At 35.6% G+C, this 12,023-nt stretch overlaps 1 protein-coding gene across 1 annotated transcript in view; it reads right to left on the reverse strand.

The window, feature by feature from the left end:
• Window positions 1-2,342: 2,342 nt before the first annotated feature.
• LOC133243828 (lysine-specific demethylase 6A-like) overlaps window positions 2,343-12,023 on the reverse strand; it is a 185,273-nt gene continuing 175,592 nt past the window's right edge. Inside the window, exons 28-29 of the mRNA XM_061410557.1 lie at window positions 4,140-4,327; window positions 2,343-3,148 (exon numbers count right to left, since the gene is read on the reverse strand). Coding sequence (XP_061266541.1) covers window positions 3,106-3,148; window positions 4,140-4,327 — 231 coding nt within the window. The 3' untranslated portion in view covers window positions 2,343-3,105. The remainder of the gene's footprint in view (window positions 3,149-4,139; window positions 4,328-12,023) is intronic.

The following is a 12,023-nucleotide window of genomic DNA, read 5'->3' on the forward strand; positions in this document are numbered from 1 at the left end:
AACACATTTATAAAACAAAGATAACCATCAACAAAATGACAAGACAACCTAATAAGTGGGAGAAAATATTTGCACATTATAAGGGATTAACACACAAAAAACATAGAGTTCTTACAACTAAAAGGCATAGTCAATATTTACAGTAGCTATAAATGGAATATTACCTTTAAAATCGTAAATTCTATGTTAAACACTTGAAACTTACTTAATTTTGTATGTCAACTTTTTATTGAATAAAAAAAAGGAAAAACGTACCTGGGTAGAGATTATACATAGGTATCCTACCTCCTGCAGTAAAACAAAAACAACCTCCAAATTAAAAAAAAAAAAATTATTTTAGGCTGTGCTGTGTCTTTGTTGCTTTGACTGCTGCTTCTAGTTGTGGTGAGTCAGATCTATTCTCCAGTTGCAGTGTTCAGGCTTCTCACTGCAGTGGATTCCCTTGTGGAGCACGAGCTTTAGAGTAAACAGGCTTCAGCAGCAATATTTGGGCTCTAGAGCATAGACTCATTAGTTGTGGCACACGGCCTTACTTGCGCTGAGGCATGTGGGATCCCACTGCACCAGGATTAAACCTGTGTCCCCTGCACTGGCAGGTAGATTATTTTTTTTAATTTTAATTTTAATTTTTTTTTTATTGAAGTGAAGTGAAGTTAAAGTCGTTCAGTCGTATTTTTTTTTTTTTTTGAAGGATAATTGTTTTACAGAATTTTGCTGTTTTCTGTCAAAGTGAAGTTGCTCAGTCATGTCCGACTCTTTGCGATCCCATGGACTGTAGCCTACCAGGCTCCTCCATCCATGGGATTTTTCCAGGCAAGAGTACTGGAGTGGGTTGCCATTTCCTTCTCCGGCAGGTAGATTCTTAACCACTGAGATACCAGAGAAGTTCCAAAATCCAATTTAAAAGGATAGTACAAAATTCATGAAAGAAAATAAGTATTGAAGGACTGTTTTAATCTAAATGAATACTTGTGAGTGATGCTGGTACATGTGATTTCACTTTTGTATCTGTTTAAAATTCTGAGAAGTATAATTCTTGACCGATGAGCCAAAGAAAATCAAGTCATTTTTTATGTGTAGGCAAACTCAGTAAATTGAACCTTGGCAATAAACCATCTCAAAAAGAGATGAAACAATAAGATGCCTTGTAAGGAATAAAAAGTTAGGAAAACTTGGATGGAGCACAAATATATTATAAATATACTATCTTCGTAAGTGTCCTGATGACTAAATTTTAATCTTTATTTGAAAAAACATTTGTCTTGACTTTTAGCACCAAAGACCTTTGCAGAAAAACATTTATAAGAGAATCACAAAATGGAGCATTTAAAATAATGAGTCACACTATTTTTCTTAAGTAAAATGGGTTATTTCCTTTTGAAATTATATATATGTGTATCTGTATATATATCTATATATATATATAAAGTGATTACTGTTAACATTTCAATTGTTGAAAAATTATTACCTTAATGTAGTCACATATATACAACTTACATCTTTAAATTATTTCTATAGTTATTTGAAAAAAAAAAAAACAAAACCAAGGCATTTCCTCAGATAGGACTACATATTCTCATCTTCATTTACAGAACTTTTACCAAAGTTGTCTGGAAATCTAGAAAATGTGATAAAATGAGAATAAAGGCCAAATGCTTCAGTAAGATATAGGAAGAAAACCAGGAACTGTTATAAAATGGTTAAAGATTAAGAGTAGTTTGTTTATATGAAATAAAATATTTCACAGAGCTTGTTAAAATTTACTAATGATAAAAGATTTAAATACATTCTCCCTCTCCCCTCACTGAACCATGTTGTACAAGCAGAAAATCATGGAATTTTAGGTCACCTAACTTCAGAAAATGTCACTTAATAATATATTTGTTATTAGAGTGGAGGCCATCGTTATGAATCTCTTCCACACAATAAATAAAATTTATCAAACTTACATGTTTCCTTTAAAATTGTAACTTCATTATTCATTTTATACCATACATTTTTCCAGCACTTTGGCAATCATTGTAATAACTGCAACCTCACTAACCAGAATAAAAGACATTGACTTTAAAAATACACATACTTTTGTAAGTAATGCTTTATAGAAGGCATCTCAGAAACTACCTTAGAGGTGAAAAATTAAAAAATTTATCTTTTTATAATTCTATACTGTATTATAAGTACATGTTATACAGGTATGTGGACATATATGTACATATAAAAAATATATATAATAAGATTTGAAAAGGAACAAAATCTGGGTTTTTACAGAAACTCTAACAAAACTAAAACAGTGGAAAATGCTTTAAACATGAAACAACTTTAGTAAAATTTCTGTACAATTTTAAAGTTTTATTTACACATATGAAATGTAAAAGGAGTAATGCTTAAAATTACAGAACTCCATATATTTAATGGCAGGTAAATCTTGAAAAAATAACATACCAGTCACAAATATATTCAAGCAATAAATATGTATTCATAAATAGTGTAAATCTCTATCAAGATTAGAAACAAAAATCACAAAACTGAAGTTTATTTCTTAGTCTATGTGCAACCTATTATCTTTGCAACTTCACTATTAGGCTATTAAACATTTTTAAAACTTTCAATTTGGAACCATTATGGGCACAAAACAATACAGAAAAACTTAAAAGTGATTTAAAGAAAAAGCAACAAGAAAAACTAACGTTTCTTCTCTAATTTTTCACATTAAAACACTTAAGCAAAGATTTAAATTTAACTATCTTAGCAAAAATATGACCAATGAGGGCAGTATATCTTCCCAGAGAAAGTTTTGAAAGGATAAAATACAGATGAAAGCTAATTTGTAAGTCCAGAAACATTAAAAAAAAAAAAAAAAAAAGACATCTTCAAAGCAGTAGTCTACTGGGCAGTGCCAGTTTTGTCACATAAACATAAAACATATGATAATTAAGAAAAGCTGGATCTATCCTGGAGCAGAGAAATGCTCTCCTATATCCAGTTGATTGACAATATTCTTGGAAGGTTGCATAGACATAGCTTTCAGTCAGCACTCTTATTAAGCAGCTATAAAACCAGTGGTGCAGAACTTTTCTGAAGATGAGAAAAGGTGTCATTTAATATTCATGGACCAGTATCAAGAAGAGGAGGATGATACTGAAGGAGCCTAAAATTAAAAGTAAGGTATGTTAATTGTTTCAGTATATTATTACTCCTCAAAAGTGTTCTCTATCTCATGACTATAACCAATCTACAGTGTATTTACAAAGTGAGTTAGAAAGGAAGCCTTGAAGTTCAATAACCTGCTATTGTGACCTTTAGGGCTGTATTTCTTAAGACCTGTAAGTTATTACCCTCATTTTTCTTACTTCATCATTTAATCACAAGAATTTATAGGACATATTAAAACAAAAAAAAAATTGTGGAAAAAACCCATAAAAATTCAATTAAAATTTCACTAGTGAATTGTCTGTGAACTTTTCTCAGCAAGAGCACCTATTTCTCAAAACTTTTTTAAGCAATCTGATGCACGATTCAATTGAAAATATCAAAACTAAATTTCAACATTTAAAACAAAAGACATTTAAACAATACTAACAAGCTACAAATAAATGTTTCCATTCACAAAGCCATTTCAAATCAGAAGAAAATGCACTTGTCTTTGAAACGAAAAGGTGCAGAGCATACAAATTTGTGAATTTGGTTTCATGCATCTTATATACCCTTAGTAAAACAGTATCAAAAATGTCCATGAGTTTAGTACTTGTAACAAGAAATACATTTTAAATAAACACAATTAACATATAATAACAGAGGAGTATTAAAAACATACCAATTTTATGGGGGATCATACCTACAGAATTAAGTAAACAATATTTGGCTTTATCAATTAAGTAGCATAATATTATGATAATATTCTAAAGTACACAAAGGTTTTTAATGTAATTAATGTTATTAATTAGGCCACTCTAACTGAAAAGGAATAACAGGAACATGAAATGACTTGATAAAGATAAAAGGTTTTCCAAGTATAAAAAGAGTATTTTTCGTATGTGCTATTATTGAACCAACAGAAAATGTGAATGTCATTAATTCTTATAAATTAGGAAGTGAAAACAAACACTGATGCTTCACAAAAATGCTAAATATGTACTCACATAATGAATTCACTTACTAATGTAAACTGGTCATATACTTGAATCAGGTCCTCCATTTTGTATTCTTCTAGCACCACGAAATTGTCCAGATTTCCACTTGCTTTTCGTGCACAGTCTTGGCAATGTACTATGTATGTCTTTTGAAAATTGCTTTCATTAGTGACAAAAAGAAGATCAAAAACTTCCACCTATTTTATACAAGAGAAAAAGCACTGATCAGACATAGCTGAAATTATCTGTACCATTATTATAAAACTATAGAATTCTACTTTACATGAAAATGTGGATGATCATTTTGGATTAAATGCCACGCTTTGATAAAAGGCTCCATGGGGGAATTCGCTGGTGGGCCAGTGGTTAAACTCTTCTCTTCCACAGCAAGGGGCATGGGATTAATTTTTCATTGGGGAGCTAAGATCTTGCATGCTGAGTGGCTAAAAGAATAAATGAACAAATAAAAAATACAGTAATAACCTTAAAAAACACCTAGGCCCCTCAGTAGTGTTTGAGGTGCCAGGTTTATTTTCTAGGATATCCAAAGACAAGGATGGTGTTACGTATTTTGAGAATAACCTAATGAAATGATCATTATAACCATGGATCAGCATGTTATATTTTCCACATAATTATCAGTACATAATTATCAGTACAAAATATTGATGAGTTCAGTTCAGTTGGTCCGTTGTGACCGACTCTTTGTGACCCCATGAACCACAGCACGCCAGGCCTCCCTGTCCATCTCCAACTCCCAGAGTCCACCCAAACCCATGTCCATAGAGTTGGTGATGCCATCCAACCATCTCATCCTCTGGTGTCCCTTTCTTCTCCTGCCCTCAATTTTTCCAGCATGAGGGTCTTTTCAAATGAGTCAGATCTTCGCATCAGATGGCCAAAGTACTGGAGTTTCAGCTTCAATATTAGTCCTTAGAATGAACACCCAGGACTGATTTCCTTTAGGGTAAACTGGTGGATCTCCTTGCGGTTCAAGGGACTCTCAAGAGTCTTCCAACACCACAGTCCAAAAGCATCAATTCTTCGGTGCTCAGCTTTCTTTAGAGTCCAACTCTCACATCCACACATGACCACTGGGAAAATCACAGCCTTGACTAGATGGACCTTTGTTAGCAAAGTAATGTCTCTGCTTTTTAATATGCTGACTAGGTAGGTCATAACTTTCCTTCCAAGGGGTAAGCATCTTTTAATTTGATGGGTGCAATCACCATCTGCAGTGATTTTGGAACCCAGAATAATAGAGACAACCACTGTTTCCACTGTTTTCCTATCTATTTGCCATGAAGTGATGGGACTGGATGCCATCATCTTAGTTTTCTGAATGTTGAGCTTTAAGCCAACTTTTCACTCCCCTCTTTCACTTTCATCAAAAAGCTCTTTAGTTCTTCTTCACTGTGTCATAAGTGTGGTATCATCTGCATATCTGAGGTTATTGATATTTATCCGGGCAATCTTGATTCCAGACTGTGCTTCCTCCAGCTCAGCATTTCTCATGATGTACTATGCATATACATTAAATAAGCAGGGTGACAATATACAGCCTTGATGTACTCCTTTTCCTATTTGGAACCAGTCTGTTGATAATGTTCTGGTTTTAGTTGTCTTTCCCTGCAGGGGAAGAAAGACACATCTGTCTGACCTCCACAAATACAGTCACAACACTTTGTGGTCCAGTGAACCCCAGCATGCCAGGCTCCCCTCTCTTTCACTATCTCCTGGAGTCTGCTCACACATCATAGTTGGTGATGCTAACTAAACATCTAATTCTCTGGTGCTTACTTCTCCTTTTGCCTTCAATCTTTCCCAGCACAAGGGAAAGATTTCACTTGAGCTGGCTCTTTTCCAATGAGCTCGCTCTTCACATCAGGTGGACAAACTACTGGAGCTTCAACATCAGCATCAGTCTTTCTGAAGAATATTCAGGGTTGATTTCCTTTAGGATTGACTGGTTTAAACTTCTTGAAGTTCAAGGAGATCTCAAGAGTCTTCTCCAGTCCCATAATTTGAGTATCAATTCTTTGGTGCTTAACCTTCTATATGGTCCAACTGTCACATCTGTACATGACTACTGGAAAAACACATTTTTGCCTATATGCATCTTTGTCAGCTAAGTGATGTTTCTGCTTTTTAACTCTAGGGCTATGGCTGTCACAGATTTCCTTTCAAGGAGCAAGCATCTTTTAATTTCATGCCTGCAGTCACCACCTGCAGTGATTTTGGAGCCAAGAAAATAAAATTTGCCTCTGTTTCCATTGTTTTCCCATCCCATCAGGATGCCATGATCTAAGTTATTTGAATGTTGAGTTTTAAGTCAGCTTTTTCACTCTCCTTTTTCACTCTTGAGGCTCTTTAGCTCCTCTTCATTTTCTGCCATCAAGGTGGTATCAACTCCATATCTGAGGTTGCTATTTCTCGATTCCAGCTTGTGATTCATCCAGCCTGGCATTTGGCATGATGTACCCTGCACCTCATGACTCACTGGAAAAGACTCTGATGCTGGGAGGGATTGGGGGCAGGAGAAGAGGACACAGAGGATGAGATGGCTGGATGGCATCACTGACTCGATGGACTTTGAGTCTGAGTGAACTTCGGGAGTTGGTGATGGACAGGGAGGCCTGGAGTGCTACGATTCATGGGGTCGCAAAGAGTTGGACATGACTGAGCGACTGAACTGAACTGAACTGATCTCTGCATCTAAGTAAATAGGGTGACAATGTAAAGCTTCGTTGTACTCCTTTCCCAATTCTGAACCAATTAGTTGTTAAATGTCTGGTTCTAACTATTGCTTCTTGGACAGCCATTCCCATCATTTTAGATCACTGATTTCTAGAACATCTGTGTTCACTCTTGCCATCTCCTATTTGACCATATCCAATTTTCCTTGATCATGCCCCAAACATTCCAGGTTCCTATGCAGTATTTTTTTTTACAGTTTTTTACTTTCACCACCAGACAGTATTACAATTGGGTGTCATTTCCACTTTGGCTCAGCTACTTCTTTCCTTCTGGAGCTATTAGTAATTGTCCTCCACTCTTCCCCAGTAGCATACTGGTCACCGTCTGACCTGAGGGCTCATCTTCTGGTGTCACATCTTTTGGCCTTTCATACTGTCCAAGAGTTCTCACAGGAAGAATACCTGAGGGAGTATTTTCTCCTCCACTGGACCACGTTTTGTTAGAACTCTTCACTATAACCTGTCTCTCTTGGATAGCTCTGCTCCACATGCCTCATAGCTTCACTGAGTGACCCAAGCCTCTCTGCCACGAGAAGGCTATGATCCATGAAGAGGCCACAAATGTTTTGACTAACCAACCTTATTCCTTTATGGACTGCCAGCTACCATTGTGATTAGTTTATTTTCAAGAGCAAGAAACTCACTGATGACTAATAAAGGGTATTTATTTATTATTCTACTACATTAAGGAAAATAAGTACAGGGTGTATTTATGAACTGTACCATATCAAAGACAGTGTACTTCTTTTACAAAAGAATGTTGAGTTGTAATGTCTCAGCCTGGAAAATGGATAATACCTAGAGTACTTGTTTTCATATACAGAAAAAATCATTATTTATCTGAGATATGAACGCTAACTAGAGTCTGCTTGGTCTTATAAAAATATACTTCAATGAGGTTATACAATGTTAAACAGCCAAAAGATTTAATCAACATATCTCAGAATTAAAATATAATTTCAAGATTTCCTTTGGATATTCAATTTCTTAGGCAAGTTCTGACTTTTGACTTCAGTGATTAGAAACTTATCACCTGAAGTCATGTTTGAACCACACTAGTAAAAGATCATTGTTCATAAGGTTTTCATTTACTCTAAATAGGCAGTAACATAGTTTAGTAACCCCAGTTAAAACATCTTAGTTCTTCAGCTTGTCATCATTCTCTGTTTCTTCAACTATCATATTGATTTTACTTTCTAAAGACTTTTAAGCTTCTCTCTCTTTTTTAACATGCCTAACACTACTAATGAATCTCAGCCCTTAGTAATTTTTTTAAACACCATTCTATGGACTTAATCAGTAGCAGTCCAGTAATTAAGACCCAAGCTTGCCCTGTTGGGGGCTTGGGATCAAAACATATATGGGAACTAGCATCTCACATCCTATGTACTATGCACACTCCCAAGACCCCAAACAACAAACAAAAATGCTTAAAACTAGTCTCTTTACCTTCTTCATTTTCTTTAATTATCAACTACCAACTAATGAAACACGTGCCTTGGCTTGAGTCCCTTGCTGTATAACTTTTAATTATCTCAGAATAAACATCAGATTTTTTAAATTCAAGATGCTTATAGCTATATACCACTTCTTACAGATTTTTCAAAATATGCAATACATTTTCCAACCACACTAAACTACCTAGTTTTTTTATTACTGTACTATTAGACTTGTGCAAAAGTAACTATGCCTTTGGACCCTGAATTTTAAATCATTACAACTAGGCTCTTAATTAATCAAAATGAGGACCAATTTAGTCAATCCATTTTTGCCAACAAGTAATAAGTTTGTTTATTGCTGTAGCATAAAAATCTGTGCTTCAGCATTCATTGAATTCTTGGGAAGGATTTTCTGGTGACTGAGGTTGTCAAGATGCTTGAAGAAATGGTAGTTGGTTGATAAGAGGTCAGATGAATATGGCAGATGAGGCAAACTGCAGCCCCATTTGTTCAACGTTTGAAGCACTCGTCGTTGTTGTGAATAAACGGGCCTTTTCTGTTGACTAATGTTGACTGCAGGCATTCTAATTTTCAGTGCATCTCATTGATTTGTTGAGCATACTTCTCTGATGTAATGGTTATGTTGGGTTTCAGACAGCCTGAGTGGATAAGATGAGCAACAGACACCTACAGTGACCACGACCTTTTATACATGCAAGTTTGCCTTTGGGATGTGCTTTGGACTTCTCAGTCCAACCATGGAGCTGATTGTCACAGTGAATAAAATCCACTTCTCACCAGACGTAACAATCTGATTGAGAAATAGTTTGTGTTGTTGTATAGAATAAAAGATGACAACACTTCAAAATGACTATTTTTTTTGATTTGTGGTCAGCTCATGAAGCACTCACTTACCCAGGTTTTCACCTTTTCAATTTGCTTCAAATGGCAAATGACCACAGAATGAACGAAGCTGAGTTCTTGGCCAACTTCTTGGGTAGTTCTAAGAGGATCAGCGTTGATGATATTCTCAGTTGGTTCCTGTCAAATTCTAATGGCTGTGCTCCTCATCTTCAGGGCTCTAGTCTCCACTGTAAAACTTCTTGAATCACCATTGCACTGTATGTTCATAGGCAGTTCCTGGGCCAAATGCATTGCTGATGTTGAGAACTGTGTACACCATTTTATGACCCATTTTGAACTTGAATAAGAAAATCACTTGAATTTGCTGTTTGTCTAAAATCATTTCCATAGTCTAAAATACATGTATATAAATAGCCAGTAATTCATTGGCAAAAAATATAAAACAAGATATGCACATTAAAATGGTGTATAACAGAACCACATTTATTTAAGAATGTATTCCAGTATCAAATGGCAACATTCACCAATGCAAAACTGAAATTACTCCTGCATCAACTAATACTTGTTTTGTCCTCCATAAAACACAATGATGTTTTTATTCTGATTCAAGTCATTTTTTCCCTGCTGAAATAAAATAATTCACCTTTGAAGGGGCCCCTACAGCAATATTAGAAAATAATTCTTCCTAAGTTTTTTGTAGAACTATTTCTTTCTTTTTAATGGATTGATGTTGCTTTACAATATTGGTTTAATTTCTGTCACACACCAACATGAATTGACCACAGGTGTACATATTTCCCTCTGTTTTTGAATCTCCCTCCCACCTCTGGCCCTTTCCCACCCCCTAGGTTATTACAGAGCCCCAGTTTGAGTTCCCTGAGTCAGAAAGTAAATTCCCATTGACTATCTATTTATATATGTTAGTGTATATACACGGAGAAGGCAATGGCACACCACTCCAGTACTCTTGCCTGGAAAATCCCATGTATGGAGGAACCTGGTAGGCTGCAGTCCATGGGGTCGCGAAGAGTCGGACATGACTGAGTGACTTTCCTTTCACTTTTCACTTTCATGCATTGGAGAAGGAAATGGCAACCCAGTCCAGTGTTCTTGCCTGGAGAATCCCAGGGATAGGGGAGCCTGGTGGGCTGCCATCTATGGGGTCGCACAGAGTCAGACATGACTGAAGTGACTCAGTAGTATAGTGAATATACATCCATGCTATTCTCTCCATTCATCTCACCCTCTCCATCCCTCTTCTCCTCCACTCTTGTCCATAAATCTGTTCTCTAGGTCTGCATCTCCACTGCTGATTCTGTGCACAGAGTCATCAGTACCATGCTTCTAAATTCCAAATACAGGAGTTAATATAGTTTTCTTTTTTACTTACTTCACTCTGTATCATAGGCTCTAGGTTCAACCACTTCATTATAACTGATTTAAATGCATTCTTTTTATAGCTGAGTAGTATTCCACTGTATACCACAGCTAATCCATTTGTCACTCAATGGACAACTAGGTTGCTTCCATGTCTTGGCTATTGTAAACAGTGCTGCAATGAACACTGTGATACATGTGTCTTTTTCAATTTGGGTTTCCTCTGCATATATGCCTAGGAATGGGATTGCTGGGTCATATGGTGGTTTTTTCCTAGCTTTTTAAGGAATTTCCATATCATCTTTGATACTGGCTGTTATCAATTTATACTCCTTCCAGCAGTGTAGGATTCCTTGTCTCCACACTTTCCAGAACTCACAGTTTGTGGATTTTTTGATTATGGCTATCTCTCTGGTATGAGGTGATACCTCATTGTGGTTTTGATTTGCATTTCTCTAATAAAGTGTGATGTTGAGCATCTTTTCATGTGTCTAAGAGCCATTTGTATGTTTTCTTGGAGAAATGTGTGGTTTCTCGAAAGAAATGCGTGTTTCCCAGTTTTTGACTGGTGGTTGTTTGTTTTCCTGGTATTGAGCTGCACGAGCTGCTTGTATACTTTGAAAATTAATCCTGTCAGTTGTTTAATTTGCTCTTATTTTCTCCCATTCTAAAGGTTGTCTTTTCACATTGTTTATAGTTTCCTTTGCTGTGCAAACATTTTTAAGTTTAATTAGGTCCCATTTATTTTTGTTTTTATGTCCATTATTCTAGGGTTCACGTCCCAAAGGATCTTGCTAGATTTATGTCATACAGTGTTTTGCCTGTTTTTTTTTTTTAGGAGTTTGATAGTTTCTGGTCTTACATTTAGGTTTTTAATTCATTTTGAGCTTATCTTTGTGTATGATCTTATAAAGTGTTCTAATTTCGTTTTTTTTGCATGTGGTTGTCCAGTTCTTCCAGCACTACTTATTGAAGACTATCTTTCCCCATTGTATAGTCTTGTCTCCTTTGTCAAATATAAGGTGTCCATTTGTGTGTGGATTTATCTCTGGGCTTTCTATCTTATTCCATTGGTCTGTACTTTTTTGTCCTGTACCGTATTGTTTTGATGACTGTAGCTGTGTAGTATAGTCTGAAATCAGGTAAGTTCATTCCTCCAGCTTCAATCTTCTTAAGATTACTCTGGCTATTAGGGATCTTTTATGTTTCCATACAAATTGTGAAAATTTTTTGTTCTTGTTCTGTTAAAAATGCCATTAGTAATTTTATAGGGATTACATTGAATCTGTAGATTGTTTTTGGTACTACAGTCATTTTCACAATATTGATTCTTCCAACCAAGAAGCATGGAATATCCCTCGATCTGTTTATGTCATCTTTAATGTCTTTAACCAGTGTCTTTAATCGTCTGTATATAAATTTTTTGTCTCCTTAGACAGGTTTATTCCTAGATATTT

The sequence above is a fragment of the Bos javanicus genome, chromosome Y (assembly GCF_032452875.1).
Source record: "Bos javanicus breed banteng chromosome Y, ARS-OSU_banteng_1.0, whole genome shotgun sequence".
In the NCBI taxonomy this organism is placed as follows: domain Eukaryota; kingdom Metazoa; phylum Chordata; class Mammalia; order Artiodactyla; family Bovidae; genus Bos; species Bos javanicus.